Genomic DNA, 24,259 nt, shown 5'->3' with positions numbered 1-24,259 from the left:
TTTTTTCTGACGTCTTATAGACATCTTTTAGTAAAGTCTTAAAGATGTCTCTTTTAAGACGTCTTGAAGAACGTCGTTTAGACATGCATGTTGTCTGGGAAGTTCATTGTTAGATTGTGTAACAGTTGCGAAAGGAGATTTGTTATTGAATTTGGACGTTGAATACCTGCTATCTCATATTAGAAGCCCATCCCATAATCGGGAACTTTCCTCTAATAATACATACATTTTTTTCATGTTATGAGGCCGTTCTTGAGAGAATGGTCAGGCAAGACTCTCTTTACGATGAATGAAAGTACAAAAGATGTCGGACAATTTTATAACAGTTGTCGAACAAGTTGCTGACTGTGTGATAAAGTTGCTGCGTAATTTACCAGAAGGAAACGTGACTACTCTCGTCCCTTCCTACTCTGAAAAGTCGTGAAAAATAGAAGAGAGACAGCAGGTTGCATTTGGCATTGGACGTGGATAGAGAACACGGGATGCGTTGTTGGAATAAACATGCGCGTATAGCTGGGTTAAAGTAACTTTTATTTACGATCAGTTTTTACTAGAGGCGCAATAAATCTCTTTATAATACACAGAAATAACGCAGGTCGACTTCACGCGCTTCGCTCGGGGCGTCGGTGATAACCAAACGGGATTTCGCGATTAAGCGAACAAATCGCTTCGTCCGTGGGCACACATTTATTTCTGAAATGGTAGGTAATTTATTCGCGGAAACGAGTATCCGCGTGCGTCGATCGAACGTGCACAATTTTTACGTCCGGGTGTTGGAGCAACGGGAGTCACGTTGCACGCGAAATAGAAGTACCATTTACGACAAACGTTGTAATCCGCTTTTGCAGCCATTAATTAATAGCCGTTTTGATTAGCGTTATTCCGTACATTATTTTAACGATACATACGAACAGTTCTCGAAAGATAATCGAGCTAAATCTTGGAGTAACGATCATTATCTCCATATCGAACGTTGCTCTGTTTTCAAGACAATGCACGGGTTAATTTTATATCGTTAATCTTGTGAAGAAGCAAACAATCTGAGAGTCTCACGTAATTCACCTGTGTCGGTGAGTGGTTGCTCCGAAAGCCTTCCCAATTATTTATCATCGAGTGCGATTAACGGAGCCGCGATCGACACTCACTGTGCGCTTTGGTTACCACCTGTTGACAGGAATGCACAAGCCAAATGTCAAAAGAAAAAACAAATAGGGCGCATTTAAAATGAAAATTTACACATCCTTGATAATTGAACCGTTTGCAGCGTTTGGGATTGTAAAAAATCTGTTGTATACATGGTCGCGTACATTTTCCGCAATCTGTTACGTATTATTGAAAAACGCTACAAAAGCAACGGATTTTAACATTTCAAGTAGTTCACGGGAAATTTCATTTGACTTCGGCCTGATTAATTGAATTCGAAAAGGTAACGGTTCAATATTTGCTTTCGCGACGTGATTTGTAATACAGTATCGAGTTTCGAAAAAAAGCAGCGTCGAGCTGCTTTTTCCCCCTTTTCTCGCTTCAAAATAAATCGGACATTTCCTTTTGCGCACCCCTGACCTACGGACTAAATCTAAGGTAGTCTATAACACGAAAGAGGGACGAAGTTTTACTACCTCTACGTCGCTTTTTATTTTTATACCATCTTGTTTTATGCAAGCGCAGCGTGCATCCGGTGCACGTTGCGTGTTACATAAGATGTAGGATAGACGTTGGAGCTAGTAAAACAATGTGACCTAAGTGGGCAGGGTCCTCAAATCGTTTCGCGCGACACGCCGAAGTGCCGTAAAACGCTCGATACGCATAAAATAAAAAATACGACCGTCCGAAGCCGCTACGTTTCTCACTGTAATTCTAGACCGTCCGACGAAATCGGGTTTCGCCGACGAGGAATTTACGCACAACCGCGGATTTGCCTCGTCGGTCGGCGCAAACGAGGTTTGAGAACGCCCGGCCTAAACGAAAGCAACACCGATTACGATTATCATAGTAAGTACGACGAGTCCTTTTTTTGTTTTTACAAGAGTCACTAGAATATCGAAGAAGAGAAAGAGGCCGAGAGACGAAGGGGGTGCGAGCGATCGTACAATACATCTTTTGGTATGAAAGTTTAACGAAGCGGGCGTTCGAAGCTGCGGAAGAAAAATTATTCCGCGCGCGTAAAGGATTAAAGGAGAATTCTCTCTCGCGCGCGCAATGCTCGCTCGGGGGGGGGGGAAAGGAAACTCGTCGCGGTGTACGATTTCAATTGCAGATAGTAATGACTAGAATAAATGCAGCCCGGAAGTGGAGCGTCATCGATTCGCGGAGGCGCGACTCGAAGGAGCCCCTCTCGTTCATGGATCAGCGAAATGCAACGTCTATCCACTTCATTTTATCCTGCGGCACGAGTAAAGTAGCTAGTCCGTACGCGGCTCACGCGCATAACAAATAAAGATAACAAAACGCACTAACGATACCTGGCGAGAATGCCTCTACGGTACTCTCGTGTTTTTCTCCCCGCCGGTTGAAAGAAGCCCGGACAAATTGCAAAGCGGACCGAGCGATCCGTCCCGCGAAATTAATTTGCACAATTGTTGTAAAAAGTCTTGAGGCTGACACGCGGATCCGCGTGGGCGAAACGAATACCCTGATTCTCTGATCTAACTTAGTCTGTAAAATCCATTTTAAGTCTTGTCGTTTGTCATTAATTTTAATTAATTCTTAATTAAAGATCGAACCGTGCGCTATCCGACTTGATAGACGCGCTGAACACAAATTAACAATATGTTTAATGCGCTATTTGTGCCCATTATAAACGGATAGATACACTCGCTTGGAATAAATTTTAAACGAAAGCATTTCCGCCAGGAGCGATATTATCACATCCGCTTCTACAGAAACGAAACAAAATGAAGATTAATTTAGCAACGCAGTTGCGGACTGCCAGTGGTGCAACTAGAAGGGGTGTGCGAACTTCTAAGTGCGAGGACGAAAGTGCGGGAGGATGTAAAATCGATCGAATTTGTCAACATCGATTAATCGTATCTACGATCGTAATTGTTCTTCTTTTAATAAGGAACTTATTACTATTTGCGCTTTGAAGGAGGTATACATGGTCTATACACACACTATAGGTTTACTTGAGGAAAGAGGAGAGGAGTAATTAATCGCTCGAGTGCATTTAGTTACGCCACTGGCAACGGACGATTCTGAGATTCGGTGGTTCAAGCTCGAGGTAGAGACAAAGTGGAAGGATCGAGTCGAGAGTGACGTTATTACGAGTTGTATAGTAATCTCTCTGCATCAGCGATCGTGTCTGCGATCTACGCCTGTTCCGAGCGACGCCTTCGTCCAGGACCGCCGGCGTAGTTCGCCGCCGCGAGCCCCATCAAGTGTTTCGCCGACTGAGAACCGCTGAAGCCACGACTGAGACCCAGATCCAATCCTCGCTTGGTGCTGCGGACGTGCCCCGATTGGATTTATCACGTTACCATTTGACTCGACCATCTTAGTAAGGGCCTTGCTCCGAGAAACACTCGTTCCTCGGGAAACGCAAAAAGCATCCGGACACCGTCAACGTAACTAATATATAAAAGCCAGACATCTGATCCTATCGCTGCTCTTATATCAATTGATTCGAACCAAGTCTCTTCTATATACGAATGTGTGTCGATGTAAAAAAAGGACACGTACAGTGAAAATCCATTATCGACATTTTTTAAATAAAGCCCTTCCTAAAATGAGCGGTCCATTTATAACTCGTGGAATTAAAGGCAAATAAAAGAGCCACCACACGCTACGGAAGGAATACCAACGGAAAAATAATGTTCTCAATATAGAGCGCTCGAAGCGCTTAGGGGGGGCAAGTTTCCTTTTGAAATGCTCTCTATTGTACCAAAGTTTCATTTCAGATTCAACTTTTATTAGTCAACTTTTTTTAATAAGCTTTTTGGAAATCAATCCCATCAAACGTATCGTAAAAGCAACAAATAATACAATGCATAAGGATGCTTTTCACACACACACACACACACATATATATAATATATATATAAAAGGAAAATTAATGTTTTTAGGCATGCTGGATATTGATACATTACAAATTATGCATTCTAACATTAAGAGATCATCGTAATGTTATCTTACTTTTCCATCTCAGGGCGGCCCATGACAGTGCGAAGACGAGAGAGGAACTCTATGAAGTCTTCTCGATCTATGTCATCCGGCTGATCCCAATAACTTTCGTGGTTGCGTGCGCGGCGATAAAATTAGAATTGATCGATTACTTTAGCCGCGCAAATCGCGCGCAGCAATAAGCATTAAACGACGGCACGAGGAACGCGCGTAGGAAGTATAATTTAACTGAGAACATGGTCGGAAAGTGTGGCCAATATTTACGATCTATGTAAAGTTTTATCTCTGTGAGAAAGAGGCTCTGGGAGCACAAATGGACGACGGCGCGAGACGGTAAAAATATGGCTGGCAAATATAATTCAGGGACGGCGTTAATAGGTACGCCTGCATGCAATTCGAAATTGTCGCCCGACAATCCTTCGCGATTGTCGGAAACGTCGTTCGGCGAGTCATTTCAGTAACCGGGAGTCCTTTCTATCGGCTGGCGTGTCGTCAAGTGAGAACTGGGTTAAACTGTTCGAGCAGACGCATTTCTGCTCCTCGTCTCCAATATTTTCATTTAATTGTAAATACGCGCTCGCGAGCAATTGCAATTTGCATTGACGCCGCGAGTACACTTGAAAATTAATTTTCGGCGTCGTAAATGTTGTTGAATACAACTATATCACGACGGCGCGGCGCGCGGCGCTAAAAGATTCACCGACAGCTCTTCCATCAATAATGTTAAATTCACATTTTTGTAGGATATATAAATCTTTGAAAAGAGAAAAAGCATGAACGAATGAAAAACTCACGGGCGTTCTATATGTGTCACTCGATATGGGACTCATTAATTTTTATAATGCTCTAATATTACTCGTCGATATATCCTTTTCTTTCTCCCTTGCTATTTGATTTAACGTAAGATTTATATTACCTATGCGGTGTTGCGTCGGCTGTGAGACTCGAAATCGCGACGACGACTACGAACGTCAGTAGCGTGCACAAGACGGTCATCTTTGGCTGCATCTAAAACAAAGTAACAAGTTACAATAATTAATCGTATAATTATAATCGTCAACGATAATGTGCACAAGAAAATGCTGTTAAATTTAAAAAATTCAGTTGCTTGAATTAAACATTAACGTCACGGGCTGCCACAAGCACAAATCATTCACTCAATTGTATCTGCTATAAATTTTAATTGTAAGCATTGAACTGAATATCCAGATTATTAAGATAACTATCTGGTATCTTTTTTATTCGTTAATACTGACGTTGTTTCAACGATTTTATTTCAATTACACATCTTGATACATCATTTTTTCCCGCGTATCAAACGGACGTTTGTAAAATAATTTGGACGCGCGACACAAAAATCAGAACGATGATGCGCTTTTATATAAATGTTAAGCGCAGCTATCCGGAGCTCGTCCGGAGATCTACATTCCTGCATTACAGAATAGTGTCTGGCATCCCAGGCGGTCACATTTAGCGTTAACTTTGACGGTAAATGAGATTAAAACGCGTGAATGCAAAGCTACGTGTTCGCGCGCGTCATTGCGTAATATTTAATCCTGCGGTACTCTCTATCGGACTACTCCGCCATTGGGTTACTATCTCCAGTATGATTTCGTGGAAAATACGACGATATATCAATGAGCACGTTTCATGCATACGCGGATTAAAGAGCAGCAAGTCTCGGGAGAGAAATGTTCCTGATTGCCAGCAACTTCACTACTGCAGCGGGTTGGACACCAAATAGCTGTCTCGAAACACTTGTGCAATTTCATTTTCGCGGAAGTCTAACTTGACGGAGCAAAATTCTGCCAGAGTACGAAACTTGCTCGAATACGCGACAATAATTGTGACGGTGGCTGGCGAAGGGACACGTAAAGTAGATCCTGTTTCAGAAAAATACATTTGAAGCTTCCATTAGCAGTTGACAGGACGGCAGGAATTGTATATAATAATATTTCTAAATATTTTGCTTGACAAAAGAGAAGAGAGGAAGGAAAAGAAAGAGGAGATAGAATAGGAAATACACGTGGAAGACATGGGAAAACTTTACATATATTTTATCAAAACAGCATCCCTGCCGCCTGCTCAGCCACCGTTTGTTAGTTTAGGATAACTTCTTGTATAAATATGCAACCGTGCACTCTGCTGACCTCACATCGCCAGACATAAGGATGAGAAAAGACTGCCAGGCGAAAAACAATGTTTACTAAAAAGATGATAATTCGCCCGTGTGTTTTCGAAAGCAAAATTCTCAGACACTTTCTCGAAATGTTATTACATTTTCGTCGCGTCGCGATAAACGCGGCAAGCGACCGTTGGTCAAACGGCGGTCGATTTATCTACATTTATCGCATTTTAGTCGAGCGGTGCGAACATTGTTCCCGAAACCATTGTGGGCGGTGTCTTCGCGTATCTTCCAAAGTATCTTTCAAGACGAACGGCGAAAAGTTCGCCGTTGAATGAAACGCCGAGTAAGGCGGCAAGAGGGATGAGAGCGCGGGGGCGGTGGTTGAAGGCGCGAAAGACGAAACAATGGCGCCCTCCGGAATATGGAGAAAAGTTTGCGCGTTCTCGGCTAACAAACTATTCAACTCGCGAGCCACGAGGAACGTCCCGCCGTCATCCGACGGTAATGTGCACGGGTAGAGGCAGCTTTCTCGTTCTGCGGAGTTAACAGCGCAGTCACACAACGGTAACGTTGCAGCCGTGGATTTAGAACTGCCGTGTGATCCGTAAATAGAACGATCTCTGGCTCAATGACGCGGACTATCTATAATAATATCCCACGTTGGCCCATTAATAATTTCATCATAAATGTGCATTAGCAATATGAGAATCTTAGACGAGATAATTAGAGTGGAATGGAGATAAAAGCTAGCAACTAACTGGGTCGTTACTTTCAATTTTGAGGCTAAGCAATACCGCAGCAGATCTGCGTGATATCATATCTTAAAATGCACTAAATGCAGCAAGCATTTAGACTCTATCTGTAATCAAAATTCTTATTTTACCTTTCTATTTTTTTATCTCTGAATTTTGCACGAATTTTGTAGAACACTTCCCTCTCTATCTGTCCCTTTGATATTTATTCAATCAGCATTTTATTGCGGTATAATCAGAACTCGCTTTGAATAGTGCCTTGTAGTATGGGTGGATAATTGGATTCGCCGTTCGCAATAATTGGTAGCTACGGACTGATATTCCATATCCACGTATTTATTTTCGCCCGTGAAAGACGACGCGTTTATGCTCCTGTGTCGTACAACGTTATTTCTCTCTTGGAGTACGCCGAATCCAAGTTATTATATTACACGTATAATTATGCGCGAAAATAGCTTTCGCACCGTTTTGTTATTATAAACGCGCATTTGTTAAAAGTTTGACGAATATCCCGGTGCATTGAGTTCGTAACTTATTGAATTCGCATCCTTCGTAAATCGTAACCATACGCGCACGTACAAAATCCGGGGAGCCTTTCGAAAGCCGTCACTCCTGTTAATCCGCATTTATGGTTGATCGCAGACAAAATAAATCTCCATATTTCTTAAGTTATGCGGTTTCCCAAGTCATTTCTCCGCCCGTAATGTCCATTGAATGGATCGTTTCCACACTTTAATTCCATACGCACAACATTGAAGGCAAACAGAAGACAGAAAGACGCGCTGTGCAGAGTTAACGTTTCGAGAACACTTAAAGTTTGCGTTTAATTTTCCCCGGTTGCCATTAATGCAGATTAGACGACTCTGGCGCCGTCGCCTTCGCTTTACTGTACCCGGGAGAAGCCGCGAGCTATAAATCTACGTAATTTCGTCAAATTTATCGTCCCCCGACTTACTTAGGCGTAGCCGGCGTGCGCCGAACGAGGTGGGCAAGATAAATCAAATCATATCTTGAAAAAAAAAGCCACGTGGCAACGTAAGAGTATGCTAAGTATATCGCGCGGCTAACGTCGTTAGTCCCCGACGTAAAAATTTATTTTCCTAGAAAACACGTTCCCGATAATTGTTCCCGGCAGCGCGGCCGTAACCGCGGGGCGAATCTAATAACGCGATAATCGAGTTTCGATCCAGAAACTGTACTTGCGATCGTTCAGTCTTGCGCGATCCCGCCGCTTTTTCCCCGCCTCCGTCTTTGCGTGCCGAAGGGCTTTTATTTCCCGCCCGTCTACGGAGCTAAGTAATCGCGCGCTTCGCCGAAAAATATTTGCTCGCCATTAGGAGTGGCGCAAATCTTACGGTATGTAAATATCATAAAATTATTTAGAAGAGGATGTGTCTTTATACCAATTTTTGAAAAAAGGTACCGTCGGTATTTCTTGGCAAAAATTCGATCCGTCGTTCTTTGCGCATTTCTCTTTCTTATTAATTTTTTTTTATTCGTACATCGATACCGTTCGGCATTATTGAGTCTGTGTCAAAATGAAGAACGTCGACGATCTGACTACGATGCAAAAGATATATTTCTGAAGCAGCGAGGCGGTAATATACAGGGGAAAAAAGTCAATTTCAATTCCGCGATGCGCAACCGACCGCACAAATTATAATACGATTAAGTCGTCTCATCTTTTAATTTGTTGTATCGAATCCATTTCGTTATTAAATGTTCGTTCCTCTGTAATGAAATATGCGCCGCGGTAGAACGAACGAGTTCCACACTTAGCTTTAAACTCGACTTAAACTCGACAATAACAGTATTATTCTATCCACTTTCGAAATCGATTCGATTTGTGGCAGCGATCGTTTTAGCTTCCGAACGAGGCGGCCGTCAACATTGTTAACGATTCTTTCTTTACTACTCGTATAACGTGCGTGGTATCGTGGTGGATGACAAAATCCGGGCACGCATGGTGATAAGAGCCACGCATGGCTAAATCCGAATGAGCGGCGATCGCTTATCATAAGCGCTGTTCCGAGCGATTATTTATAGAATTTTGGGCGACATCGGACAGTTTCAGCTGAGCAGGCGAAAGTTAATGCGCAACCATTTTGGGACTTCATCTCGTATGATTGGTTTCACAAACATAATAGAATAATCTCTTGTGATGCAACGTCTCTGTTTTTTTTTGTCGTCTAATTATCTCACGTCTGCAAGTCCAATATTTTTTATACTCTTCGGAATTGCGTGCAAATTATTTCTATTTATTTAATACGATTTATTATGGAATATTATAGAATTATTTAAAGTGAATTTTTAATTCAAATATATGATTAATTAACTTGCAATTCGTATTAAATTAGAATTCGTAATAAATTTTTAGTTTTTGTATTATTAATTAAATGCCAATTAATTACGCTTGACTCTCAAAGCCCACTTTTCGTTTTTGATTGCTTATCATCATCATATTTGCACAACCTATGACATTTTCTTCACAGTACTCATTTAATTTCGCTTTTATTCGATCGACGTAAGGCTAAAACTATGGAAAAAGTCGCGGCGTTAGCAATTTCGTGACGGAAACTTTTGCCGATGTACGTGACAGTTGCGTCTTTTTCATGAAATGTTTCCACAAAGCGCGATAAAGTAGCAACTAATACAACCGAGGCCGATTCTGCAACACATTGTCCGCTGTCGTAACTTCGCCGACATTGTAGATGCATTTAAATGCATTCTGTAGTTATCGCGACGGTGTATCGTACACGCGGTGCATTTACCCTGTACTCGCCATACTGGAATACGAAAATAAAACATAAACGCGATTTGCGAGACAATGCGATGACGCACAATATGAAAGCCCGTCGTCGCGCCGGCGGACACGGTTAATCTCGCAAAAATTGAGCTGTAAGAACATTATCGCGAGCCGATACGATGCAGATTGCGCTGTTTGATCAGCCTCGTGTCGAAGAATTGTATTTTGGAACACGTTTCTCATAAATTGCTCTCGAACAGGATATCTTGTTTAAATACGTGAAGCAACGTAGCAATTTTGCATACTTATTACTTTTACACGCTACAAGAAGTTATGAAATTATTTTGTTGTGCGAATATTCTGTATTTATGCGCTCGCTATGGATTTTCGGGCGAGAAAAATGGAGCGTCGATAAATTCTGTCCCTACAAACACGCGATAATTTCCGGGGCAAGAGGAACCTACGGATAGGTTTCGTGCGAGTAAATATGGTGTTGCCGGTGACGAACTCGATCGACAAATCGATTCAGGGCGGTCATATACTTTAGTGGAGTACAACGCAAGCTACAGTAATGTTGGTGCATCACGCTCTATTCCATTTGAAATTAATATTTCGCAATATCCCGTATTAATACTCCGGTTTGTGTCGGCACACTGCGCCATAAAAATAATTACGACGGAATAATATAGATAATCGCGACTTAATGAACCAATCGTTTAGCCTGACTGTGTTAACAAGTGAATAATTGTTAACTATATATGTATATCGCGACGCATATTACGCGCGCAATTATCGTACGGAACTCCGATAAAACCGTTCGCGAACTATCGTTGTATTTTAAATACTCAAATCAATCCAACAAATGTGCGAATTAATGGCCTAATAAAATTGTAATCGTATTAAATGCCTACCCGCTGTTATTGTTGATCGCGCGGCCATATTGGCATTTCTCTCGTGGACGTGGGGTCCAGCAGCAGTGGCTGGATAAGCGGGATAAGCCAGATAAGCTGGACAGCGAATCGCATTAGCATAACCGTTTTCGCGAACAGCGATGCATGCAGAAGACACACACGGTGTCTTGACGCACCCTTGGCCTTCGTTGCACGACGATAAGGTTAATTTTTCACAAGAGTCAGGCACGCTATTCTTCAATACATAAATTTCCTTCAAATTGACTTTAGACTCCGTCACTCAAGTCGAAAATCTTGAACTCTCTGTACACAAATCCCCGCGTTATCGCACGATAGGCGATACACCGTGTGACACGTATCATTCGTTCATTCGCCTACGTCACATCGGGAAAATTAAATTCCCGCCGCAAGTACCTATTGCAGATTATAAGAATGGACGTGAGGACCTGATGAGATGGACCTGCCTTTCTTCAGGCTCCTCCAATAACGTGGGTTTAGCGCGGTTTTACGAGCGGCTAGACGGTCAATACGCGAACGAGCAGTGCGTGGATGCCCTTATGAGAATATTTGTTTGATCGGAGACGTCGTCTTGTGCGGCTAAAAAAACGAGATAGACGTCTGTAACGTCTCTCTTGGGGTGTCTCATTCCAGCCGCATTTATAGTTTATCGCGTTTTTATGAGCTCATCATCATTAATGAGGTCTTGAGTCTGGCATATATCATCTTCTTCCCTCGACGGTAACGCGCGGAATTTAGGGGATATACGTGGGATTTACGGAGTATCCGGATTTTCGGTAAACGTAAACTTGGGCCGGATCGATCCCGCCTGGAAATCGAGCCGAGAGCCCTCGATGAAGAAGAAGGTAAACGTGAACTATTTAAAAATTCACACCTCGCGTTCGAGTTTGAGGGTTGCGCTACGCACGTTTCTCTTGCTCTTTGAGACGGACATCCCTAGACCGTGGTCAGAATTCTATGGATTTACTCTACGCTCTGTGACGTTCGGCATTGGTATATGTAGTTGCGTTTCGAACTAACGCGAATTTATTGCCCCGAGTTGCAATCTCAATGCTTTAATAATAATCGGGTGTCTCGCCAACGCCGTACGTGTATTACGATTTCATAATTCATATGTTCTATCTACTACGGAGCCGATATAGCCGTTTTCCTAAATAATAGATCAGCTTTTCCAAAAAAAAAACCCACTACCTAAATTAATAAAATGTTAATATAGGACAAGGGAGTTATTTCATCTAAGAGCGATGTAGCGATACGACGTTTCATCACTCTCGCTCTTTTCCCATACGAAATAAGAATTTCCTGAGTCATCCCGACAAAGAGGTTCGCAAGAATGATTTCGCAAGAAGATTCTTCATCCACAGATATCTTCCGCACTCGGACGTGAATCACCGTTAGCATCGCTACTATATCTTCCGTCCGAGTTAACGACCGTGCATTTTTAACATTTAAACCGCGCAATAAAATTAGCCTGTCAGAATTAATCGTTTTGAAGAAATTTATGTTACAGTTGCAATTAACCGACCATTATAAGTCGATTCATGTCACAGATAAGTGATGTGACATAATATTAAAGTTTTCTCAAAATTTTGTTCAAAATTCTTCAAACGAGATCGATAGGAGTGGGATTCTTTCGTCAAAGCGCCGAGGCAAATTATTTGATCTTAATCTTCGCTTAGAACATTCAATGGGTTCAACTCTTCTCGAAAGTTTGTCGGACTTTAATGGAGAACTGAATTAAATAATTGAATAACCTTGCAATTGTAATTAAGAGCTGTACTACATTTATCCCTTCCGTTCGTTTGTTCTTAAAATCTACGCGATACCGGCTACTGAGATTGTTGAAGGTACAGTCCCTCGATGGCTCCGCTAACGACAATACATGCCTAACCGATCATTATAAGTCGATTCATGTCACAGATAAGTAATGTGACATAATATTAAAGTTTTCTCAAAATTTTGTTCAAAATTCTTCAAACGAGATCGATAGGAGTGGGATTCTTTCGTCAAAGCGCCGAGGCAAATTATTTGATCTTAATCTTCGCTTAGAACATTCAATGGGTTCAACTCTTCTCGAAAGTTTGTCGGATTTTAATGAAGAGCTGAATTAAATGATTGAATAACCTTGCAATTGTAATTAGGAGCTGTACTACATTTATCCCTTCCGCACGGAAAGAACAATGTAGCTGCTGTAGCTAAAACTTAACAAAATAGGGACAGCTAATATTTTTAGTTGTGATAGCTCAATATTTTGCTACGACAGCAAACCGTTTGCTGTCGCACCATAATACAATAGGCACAGTAGCAAAATATTGAGCTATCACAACTAAAATATTAGCTGTCCCTATTTTGCTAAGTTTTAGCTACAGCAGCTACATTGTTTTTTCCGTGCGTTCGTTTGTTCTTAAAACCTACGCGATACCGGCTACTGAGATTGTTGAAGGTACAGTCCCTCGATGGCTCCGCTAACGACAATACATGCCTAACCGATCATTATAAGTCGATTCATGTCACAGATAAGTGATGTGACTTAATATTAAAGTTTTCTCAAAATTTTGTTCAAAATTCTTCAAACGAGATCGATAGGAGTGGGATTCTTTCGTCAAAGCGCCGAGGCAAATTATTTGATCTTAATCTTCGCTTAGAACATTCAATGGGTTCAACTCTTCTCGAAAGTTTGTCGGATTTTAATGAAGAGCTGAATTAAATGATTGAATAACCTTGCAATTGTAATTAAGAGCTGCACTACATTTATCCCTTCCGTTCGTTTGTTCTTAAAACCTACGCGATACCGGCTACTGAGATTGTTGAAGGTACAGTCCCTCGATGGCTCCGCTAACGACAATACATGCTGCCTTGAACTTAATTTTGACATAGTTCTGTTGGAAGAAGAGGATTTCTGAACTTCGTAATTCTTGATATTGACATTCGACTTCTCATCGCGTTGCGATATCCAAGCGGAAGTAACTTCCCGTTCGATATATACGATTTACGCGACGGTACATGAATCCTAAGAATGCTTGACTCCGTGCTCCACTTAGGGCGGTAAACTCAGGAAACACTCGAAGATTCAGTGCACGTCCGACAACCGAGGACTGTTTTTCCTCTCGAGAATCGCAAATATTATTTCGAAAAATTTACGTAGCTAGCTCGGAGATCTCTTTTTGACCTCTTCGGTGCATGCCCCGTTATTTTCGATCGTTCATGCGATATTTGCATTTGCATTAGAAAGGATATTATTTTGAGAAAAAGTGGAAAAGTGCGAGGTACAGCGTACTGAATTAAAGCAAATTATTCCGTTAGTAAAAAAAGAGGGATTGAGGATAATTGTATGAAGAGTATGAAATACTATTTTATGTATTAAATATTTGAAAAAAAAGAGGGGAGAGGAAAAAGATAGAGAGTATGTGGCGACAAAAATTCTTGGAAGGATTACGGAATTAAAAAAGATGTCGAACGTGCTTGCCAACGTGGGACCGTGATGCATTTCATGCACGCATGCTGCGGCGAAATTCCACAACGTGGTGGAATTTCGACAACCCTTCGCTTTGCTAGTGTCGCGGGTGAAGCGCCTTTGTTTCGGGCAAGTCCTTTTTCCCGTCGCTCGTCATTGCTGCCATTGTTATCGTGGTTGTCTGTCCGCGGTTTCGGCCGCTTTGAGAATTTTGCAAACGGCGCCAACGACGAACATGTCCGACGCGATATGGATTCGCTATAAAATTTGGCCGCGCGTACGAACCCAATACAAAATCATATCAAAGCGAAAAAGAATTGCTTTTCAGACATTTTTCGACATGTTATTTAAAACGTGACAGCAAAACGTTATTTTGAATCCGTTAAGCTAAAAGAGATGGGTTTCTGGCTTAATTCTCTTTTAAATCGCTCTCTTTCGAATATTACATTTTACCTTGAAATACTGTGCAATTTGTTATAATCCTTTTCTAATTAGACATAAGATAACTTCCTGTCAGATATTAACAGAGAGCGAATTAGCGGAATGGGTGCATGGCTTCTTAGAGTAGTACTCTCATATATCGTCTATGTCCTTCTCGGAATGATGTATCGTCCCCCCTGACATTTATATATTAGCCGTCGTTTGTACATGCCACGCTTGATCGAAATTCGCTGCGAGAGAGGATCGCGCGCAAATTAAATTAATTCGTCATAAAAGTTAATTCAGGGAAGCTTCGAGTGATTAAACAGCTGATTAAACACTCCTCGTCTTATAATGATAACGACTTTGCGAGAACGACGTAAGAGCGCTACGCCGCCTCAACGCTCAAGGCTAAAATCGTCATCGGTGAACGGCTGAATGAAAAATAAGAATCGCATATTTTTAATCGCGGTCGAATTTGTAAGCTATCAAAATACTCGCCGAATATTCTTTACGACAACTAATTAATTATATACAAGTGTACATTCCTGCGACGTACAGGATAAATTTTGCAGCGCGACGAGCAAAGTGATAACGCTATTACGTCACGATAAAGCTAAAGCTTGCATGAGAAAATTACCATTCTCGGTGTAATCTTGTGGTGATCTAACTTTAAGCGCTCTAGGGATTTGGCATGCTGAATACACATACAGCGCGCACAGCTGTTGCACACGTAAAGCCATACATGGTGCGCGTATGCCGCGATAGGTACACACTTTTACGGGTTTTATAACGAAATTGCGAGCTCTGCTTGAATCTGCCCGCGCGGTTCGGTCTCACCGGACCTGTTGGCGCTCCGTTAGACGCACTAACGACTTTTTAAGTAAACACAGGATTGATTCAGCCCGATCGGAAATTTGAAAATAAATAAACGTACAAAGTGCACTTTCGTCATGCACATGTAAGAGACGAAAACATTTTATATTGCTGGATTGTTTTCGAAATGTAATTTCTAACGTTTGCAATTTCACTTGCTCTTGCATAATTTTACTCTATCTCGCGTTCGAGTTAAATAACGAGCAGCTTCTCAAACATTAAGCAGTAATTGTACGTTATTTTCCAAGCAGCTGCACATATCCGTATCACGTTTTTAATACATTGTATGTGAGATGGTGCACAGCCATTGTACGGGAAATTCTATTGGTCAAAATTTTCTCGCACACAGGAGTCTAATAAATCTGACTTATTCGCCTTGCCGTTTTTTTGTCTAAAATATAGCTGCATCGTGCAGCTCATTCGGATATATTTTCGATGTTTATCGTTCTTACGTCACGTTTCAGCTTTTAATTAATTAAAGTGGAAACGCACAGTCTGTGGAATGGTTGATCATGTCACAGAATACAATTTCCATGTATTCAATCGTACTTAATTATCCAATTTCCTAATCGCGCCGTAATTACGCTAATATGCAATTTCAAACAGTTCCGTAATCATTACCGCTAGTTGCGTTGTTTAAAATTTCGTCGATCGTTCCGGTTTATCAGTCGCGGAAATTCTTGGAATTTCGGGCGTCGAATGCCGAGCGCCGGTTTCGAGAAATGACGTAGCGCCGTAAATACTTCGGGCGAAAACAGTCTAGTCGCATTGTGCCCAACCCCTGGTCCACAATCTTGCTTTAAGTAAGCTGTAAACTTTAAGCCGTAAGAAATTAACCAATCACAGGTGAGAGTGAGGGTAATAAATGCCCGTGATTGGTTCATTTCTTACGGCTTGAGGCTTACAGCTTACTTAAAGCAAGATTGTGGACCAGGGTTAAGCCTCCGCTACAATGATTCTCGGTTCTGTCTACATTGGTCGTAGTCGTAAGAATAATCGACTGCGATTGGTCAATTCTTATCGAGCAACTACGACTACGACCATTGTAGACAGAACCGAGAATCATTGTAGCGGAGGCTTTAAGGCCGGTTCTACATTGACCGTATCGTAGCGTCGCAAGCGTCGCAAATCATAGATTCAGCCAATCAGCGTTGACTTATAACTAGTCTACGACCCTTGCGACTCTAAGATGCAACTAATGTAGAACCGGCCTAATGATTCACGCCGCGACAGTCGAGCGAGTCGGTTAGCGGCCTAAGCCGCTCCGCATATCGTATTATTGATACGCGTTCGCGACGAGTACGGGAAGAAACCGCGATCGCTCTCTGTGAACAATCAGCGACCGATATCATCGCGTGATCGCTGAATCTTCGCTATCGATGCTCGGTTAACCGGCAAGACAGATATCTCGCGCGATTCACACATGGAATCTGTACGTCCAAGGATCAAAGCGCTAGCTACCCTGCTGGAAATAATTCTACAAAATTCTACAAAAAAATATATACTGCCAGAATCTAAGAAATTCTACGTAAATTTAAAAAGTGTTATAAAAATCAACATGAAAATGCTAGAATTGGAACACGTTTATTAATTTTTGTAATATTCTACAAGTAAGCTTTAGTTCTTTAAGGTTTTGTTGTTTCTCAAATTTTTTAATCTAGTAAAGTTTTGTACTAATTTTTACAAAATTGTACATTTTCATGAAATACTTAATACTTGCAATAATTTCTTGATTTGAGAATATTGTAATTTGTGGCACTATTTCGTAGATATTTTTGCAAAAAATAAATGTTTCAACGAAGATATAAAAATTTCTACAAATTTCTATTTCAAGTCAATTTTTTGTAGTTATTTATAGAAATTTTTTCCGCCAGGGTGACTTGAAATTACTTCTTCATTGCGATAACAACGGACGATAATTGTTTCTTTAAACGATGTTCGTATTCGGACACATCTCGTATCGTCGCATTGAATCTCTCGTCGCTTCGAGTATGATCAACTGGCTGCTGCCAAGTTGAAAGCGCGAAATAATACACAAAATATTGAATCGAGTGCGATTCCTTACGGATGCGACAGGGCACCCGCCCTATTTCTTGCGTCGCCATTACTGGTTTTACATTAATTTGAGTATCGGTGAGCTTTCACGATTTCTGTTGGTTATATGGCACCCTCCGATCTAAGGCTGTTTTCATCCTTGACGGCTCTGGTCTACAGACCATTCTAGCCTAAAGGACAGATCGGACGGAAATATCCGAAGTCTTTTTGATTTCGTTTCTTTTCAGTTGAGATCCCCTATCAATTCCGGGGTGTGTAAAAGTCACGCTTTAGTCTCACAGCCAAGGTCTGTGTATATTCGAAGGTTCTGGCTTTCTCTTTCTAACGCTTCGACCCCCCTTGGCCGTGAACAACTAATTCACAAATCCGTTTCCCTCAGTTACACACTGAGGTTCAGAGTCTATTCATACTTACGATCATTCAAACTGCTAAAAAACTTAAGTGTTGAGTAAAGAATGCTGCTCTGTAGTTGCAAAGACTTAGTTTCCTCTTCATTCTCACAGCCAAGATTGATCCTTGCGAAAGCTTTATCACGGAATTTCATACATGCGTTATCATTTTATTAACATCGGTAAACAAGACTTTATCCAGAGTTTTTTTTTTGGAGAACGCTTCTTCGCTTAAAATTAAAAAACGATTTTACCTTCCGATGTGACACGTGTTTGCGTATTAATTATAGAATACGCCAAATAATTGGAACATGTCAAAAATTAAATATCTATTACATTTTCGCTTTGCAGCAATAGAATAATTTATTCTACCTATTCATTAACGATACTTCCGTGTTATTTCCCTTTATAAACTAACAAAGAAATATTAACAATATTATCAAAGCAATTAATCCGTTTCTCTGTATTGAATTGCAGTTTCTGTGTGTGTATCGACATGTCCTTTTTTTATAAAAATAAAATAATGTAAAAGCCATTGAATTTCTCGAGATATATTTATCCTCATAGAAATAAACTAAATGGTTTTGTCCCGCACGTTTTTCACGATACGCGTAAGCCTCGGGCTTTCACTACTCCGACCTCTATTATTAAGAGGCTGCCGTATCTTTTCGATCAAGAAGATAAACTGGCCCCCGTGTTTACTTTATGGAAACAATATCTCGATGGTGTTTTTCCACGGAAGAGCAGCATTTTGGCAGTTTCAACTCTCATGTTCGTCTCGCCTCGAAAACTCTTGTCGCACATTTCGATGGTTCGCGGCATTGCGTCATGTCATACAGAATATTCATTTTATGGTGATAATCTCATTTTACTTTCTAAAAAGAGATGATCGCTGAATATAAATTTTTTCATTAGCTACAGTGAAAAATTTAAGATTTTCACTTGAACATTAGTTACAGAGATATGAAAACATCGCGGGTATATTTAACAAAATTTATAAGAGAGATTACGTTGAGAGTAAAAAATCCACAAACAAAGGAAAAGTGAACCCTGGGCAGCCCCGATAAACAACAAGCGCGACGGTTGCGGAAGAAACATCACCGTCGTTAGATCGGTTATATACGTTTTTACCCGGTGCCCGTGTCGCTAATATTAAAAGCTACTACCACCTTTCGGTCCGCTGGAATTTCTACGATCTCGCCGCAATAAGAAGCCACCGAATTTACCTATAAATCAATGGTACTTGGCGCCAAGTGGCTCGCGCTCCAAACGCTTAGCCTCTCGTGAGAATTTTCGTTGCGGCGTAAAGTTTCTGCCTGCATTTGACTGCAAAAATTATTAAAGAGGTCGGTCTAATATAAATCCGAGTAAAATCATTCGGGATGGGATAAACATTGCACCCCTCTTCTTAAAGTTCGATTAGTATTAGGCGAACTTAAAAATAATTTTTACAAATTTATTGAATATGTTTGCGCATTTTTTACACCATTTTCTTCAATATTTTCGTTTATGATTGATTTACGTAATAATTGATTATTGCGTTTTGTTGTGTTCTATTCTATTAACCAATTCTATTCTATTAACCAATATTCTATTATATTTTCGTTATATTTTTCTTTACCCTTTAAAATCAAATAAAAGTGTATTCACACCAATAAAAAAAACCAACTTTTAATCATCATATCCAAAACAATCATATCGCCGTGAGCCTTTTATTTTATTGATATACAATTCGTTGATAATATTTTCCCAAAGTTTCTCGTATAAAGTACGTCCCGCGATACCACACGCAAAAGCGCAGCGCGGAAAATTAAATTAACGTATTTTGAAAATCAACGACACTACACGCCGCTTATTCTATTCGCATGAGCGCATTTAAAATTGCGTAAATTCTAGAACGAATATGGAATACGCATCCTCTCTGCATGGACACCGTGAGTAAATACTTTAAACAGTTTACCACGGCAAGAGATATATCGCGTAGACGAGATATATCCTCTCGCGGCTTTCATATCGTTGAGCGTGAAAGTTAAAACGTGTACCCGGTTACAGGTAGAACTCGCTACCATCAGGAGTCCATTCATACGAAACTCGCGAACGTATCGTTGCAAAATGACATTACTCGCCACGTCCCATCGTCGAGCGTTTTGTGTGCGGAGCGCAATTTGCTTTCCGTCGGTTTGTACAAATGCCGTTATTCCAAAAGAGCGTCATCTCGTTTAAACCTGGGAATAAGAACGGCCAGTGCAATCACTGCATCATTATGTAATTTGCCGATCGTAGGCAGGTTTAACAGTCTTACTTAAACATCAAAGTTTCATTTATCGCCCCAATTTTAGGTCATTTATTTTATTTTCTCGCTATTAATGCTTTCAAGCATTTTTCATAGCTAAAATACTGCGTGATTTCTACTTTTAATAAGCTTCCCCGAGTAATATTTTTTAAGTAACGAGAGAGAGAAACGTTTTATTTGTACAATTTTGTTTTATTTTAAAGCTCTCTCTCTCTCTCTCTCTCTCTCTCTCTCTCACAGTTTCTCTTTGACTTTAAAACAGCGTTATTATTAAAATTGCAAATAGAAGCGTAAGAAAGAAAATTTCCTAAAAGGTATACCGTAATTTCACTTGTAGAAAGTAATTAATTGCGACTAGCTTTTTCATTTCTGGTTTAGTTAAATGTCAGCAAAAGTGCGCTCGGACAACATGGCTTTTTTTAATCGCTAATCCTGGAGCCAATCCTTTCTCGCTCAACAATTTCCTGCCGGCGCGGCGCGGCGTGGCGCCGTAACTCTCCGAGTGCGCCGCTGACCATCGTCGTTAATCGTTTCGTAAATACAGTGAATACGGCTCTATCTAAAGTCAATCGTAAAATATTTACTCACATCGCCACACGCGAGCCATTGTGGGTAAATATTTGACCATCGATTATAACGGTTACCGCAGCAGAATTTGGCCCTTTTAAATTTCGTCTTGCCGATGGAAGGCTCGGCACGTTTCTATTCTGTCGCTTTTGTTAATGAACATTCAAAGGAGCATTTAGGCCGCACCAAACGCATGTCGATTTACATGGGAAATTTTAACAACAAAAATTACTTAACTCTATTAATAATTATTATAAATGAACTAAACCCTGTCTCGTTCTTGCGATACATTTTTATGACAATCACTTGCTCAATCTCTGAAAATTAATGAACTGCTGCTGAACATTTCATTAAGTAACTTTAATAATCGATCATTAAATGCTGAATTATTAAGTAAATTGAATAACTGTTAAAAATTCCAAGTATTGTAGACGGAATAATCACATAATTTAAGGATAACGTAGAGATATTTTCATCACGTTCCCGACTAATATTCTTAACAACAGTTGTTCACAAATTTTTTTAAACACACGTTACTGTAGCAAATCTGATGAAAAATTCAAATTTTCCTCGAGATAAATAAAGAAATGCAGAAGTACGAGATATATTTATCGGTTAACTGATTTGCATCGAGCGCCGTGCTTTCAGAAAGCAAAATGTCACAATTTTTCATTCTTTCTTTCATCACGTCGATAAAACGGCTTGCCGATTGGCGGAACGTTAATGCTTTTCGTGGTTACCGTAAACTCGTAAAAGGTCTCAGACCAGAACGTATAAAGTTGCACGCCAACAAGGCTTTCGCTACTTATGTATAAATATGCGCTTTCGTGTCAGGAATTCATCTTGCTTCTATAAAATTGAACAATAAATCCCCAAATTCTGCTCTTGGGGTAATTTCCCAGATCATTCGTGAACTGCTTGTTTGGTAGCTTTCCAGCGGCGCTAGTTCTTAAGCTAATAATCGTATGCGATTCAAACGACTGATTAGTCGGCCTTATTAATCGATCGTGGCAATTGAAGAGGAAATTACGAGGACACGCATCGCGGAGTAATCCTGCTACGCATGTAACTCCGTGCCTCGCGATAATGTCCGGGGGCTGTAATTAGATATTAATCGATTGCAAATTATCATAATGCGTTCGCTGCGGTTTTGTGTTTTGTGTCGAAATACGCGTTGGTGTTTTTTTTTTCGCCCGCTGGCAATAGCATTGCGGAATCGCGATTGGTTATTGCGGTACACACGCCTCATTAGGTGCTTTATCTGTCAACAATTAATCCTTTTGCTGCTACAAGCTATGCGCGTTATGTGCCCTTTCGACCGCGATCGCGCTTCGCTATGCAAGCGTGGAATGAACGTTGGTAACGAGGGTATTTCGCCACGAAAACGGCAGCGATATCCACCCAGGTTGAATTTTATTCGTTACTGCAAGGTGCTTCAATATACCCTCTATCAATTTCGTGGCAAAAGGTTTCTTCATGAATTTGAAATCGCTTCTCTCTTTAGAAAATTTCGAGGAAAGTCTTGTAACTTAAGATATCGTATAAATTCTCTCGCGTTTCGCATCAAGTAGCAATAAAATTTCTCCGATGAAATTTTACGTCTCGCCGAAGGGGAGAAGATCGATTTAATTTTTTAAGAGCAAACAATGAATTTTTATTATTTAATTATATCGCGGCCCGTAAAAGCTCTTCAGTGGATGGATTCGATGAAGTATTCAATATTTGATTAAAAATTAAGTCTTCTCCTTCCGTATTGTCTCGCTTCACCCCTTTTCGACGAGCACCCGGGAGCTTTTAAGTAAAGGCAATTCGCCACATTTCGGCGAATTTGTGAGGCCGACTGTGTGGAGTTTCGTACGAACCATTTTTGCGGTGTTTATTTAACCCAAATAATTTATTCGCCAAGTTTTTATCTTGTCGTTTGTTTGGTCACCCGCGCATCACCCGGCAATACAGTGTCACGTATCAAGAGCGGCAATCGGTGGAGTCCTTTTTTTTCTATTTCCGCGAAATATATTTTTTTATCCGTCACGATAAGAGAGATTTTTCGAGGAAGTCATATCGCTAATAAAGCAAACGCTAATATTCCCTCACAGATTAACAGGGAGATTATATGCAAAGTCTCACTTAATATTTAAATGATATTTTCTTAATACGTGTCGGCATTTGAAACAATCTATATGACAATTTAATTATTTTGCTTCATAAAATATTCCGCTTCGTTTCTGCGAAACTTTGAAGTCTGAATTTCTTGAGAAAATTGGCCAATTTTTCGTTTCTTTACATAATATATCGAATAAAATTAACTTTGTTTCAACTTCAAAAGTAATACAGTCGCGAATTATCCTGTTTATACTACAGAATGAGCAGGGATTCTCTAAATATCCTCAATAATTTCTACGGCTGACAAATTGTGCGGGAAGTTACTGTCCGACGTAACGTAGAGCCGTACTACTGCCTGTAGAAGTGCAGGGTCTTACTACTGGGAGACACCGCGCTAGAATTTACCGCCGGATAATCGCAAGCGCGGAGTTATTACTCTAACTGTAGGGCACGGGGGATTATGCGAATGCGTGGCAACTTATCATCCGATTTGAAAGATTGCTGTTGCTAACACTGCACTGTTGCCGCAGAACTTTGTATCTCTAACTACTTCGGGAACTTTGCATAAATCACGGCGTAGTCGTGAAACAAAGTTGAAATTAAAAGGGGGATGAGATTCTATCGTCCCGTTTATATCTTATTAAAAATAAATTAGCACCGCATCTTATATTTCTGTATCTTTGAAAAAGAAAGGCGGATTCACGAAGCTGCCTTAATTCACGCATAATTCACAGAAACCGGCACTCGAATATTCCCGTTATACGGAAAACTGTTCTTTCCCCAAAGATCTGTGCACGGCGAAAACTGCTGGCACTACTCGCGGGACGTTTTTCAAAATGCCGGCAAGATTATCGCGCGCGTACAAGAAACGGACGAACGGATGCGCTTTAGAAAAAGAATATTACGCGTACCTTGACGCTGACGAAGGCCGGGTAGCTGACAAAAGCGGGCCTGCCGAGGGATGTCCGCGGGGATGGTGGTGTGTCGTCCAGCGACGGTGGATACGGCTCTGCGAAGGCGAACCGTCCGCCGCGCGTTTATATAAGCCCGCGCGACTTTGCGCGACTCTCGCACCCCCTCGCACCCCCATGCACGTCCCCACCCCCGGGGAACGTTAGTTCCCACCCCGACGCCGATTCACCGCCAAAGCATTCTCGTCCAATCAAACGTACCCGTGTACCTCGGTCACGGCGTTCCCTCCTGCTCCTGTCCCCGGCGACGGCGACGCGGCCACCCACGATCCCGTGCGAACCCGAATCTCGCCGCGGAGCGCCGACAACGAGGCTGTCGCCGGGATTTCTGGGTATGGGTGTATTCCACAGGTGCTTGCCCCTGAAAACTTCCGCGCGAGGAGTCGTCCCTTGATAGATTATCCGACTGCCGGCGATTCGCGTCCGCAGAAGCGCCGACGGAGCGTCAAATGGATCC

General features: G+C 41.2%; 1 protein-coding gene across 1 annotated transcript; it reads right to left on the bottom strand.

Annotated features, from left to right (window-relative positions):
- Positions 1 to 510: 510 nt before the first annotated feature.
- Positions 511 to 23,881, bottom strand: LOC105564497 (diuretic hormone class 2). Its single transcript, XM_012016910.1, has 4 exons — positions 23,743 to 23,881; positions 5,036 to 5,127; positions 4,132 to 4,224; positions 511 to 3,441 (listed from the first exon to the last, which is right to left on the bottom strand). The coding sequence occupies exons 2-4, from the start codon at positions 5,125 to 5,127 to the stop codon at positions 3,309 to 3,311; spliced, it is 318 nt and encodes a 105-aa protein (XP_011872300.1). The 5' UTR covers positions 23,743 to 23,881; the 3' UTR covers positions 511 to 3,308.
- Positions 23,882 to 24,259: the final 378 nt, after the last annotated feature.

Source organism: Vollenhovia emeryi, unplaced genomic scaffold (genome assembly GCF_000949405.1).
Source record: "Vollenhovia emeryi isolate VEMERY1.0 unplaced genomic scaffold, V.emery_V1.0 DF939164.1, whole genome shotgun sequence".
In the NCBI taxonomy this organism is placed as follows: Eukaryota; Metazoa; Arthropoda; class Insecta; order Hymenoptera; family Formicidae; genus Vollenhovia; species Vollenhovia emeryi.
This window is presented reverse-complemented; position numbering and strand designations above follow the sequence as displayed.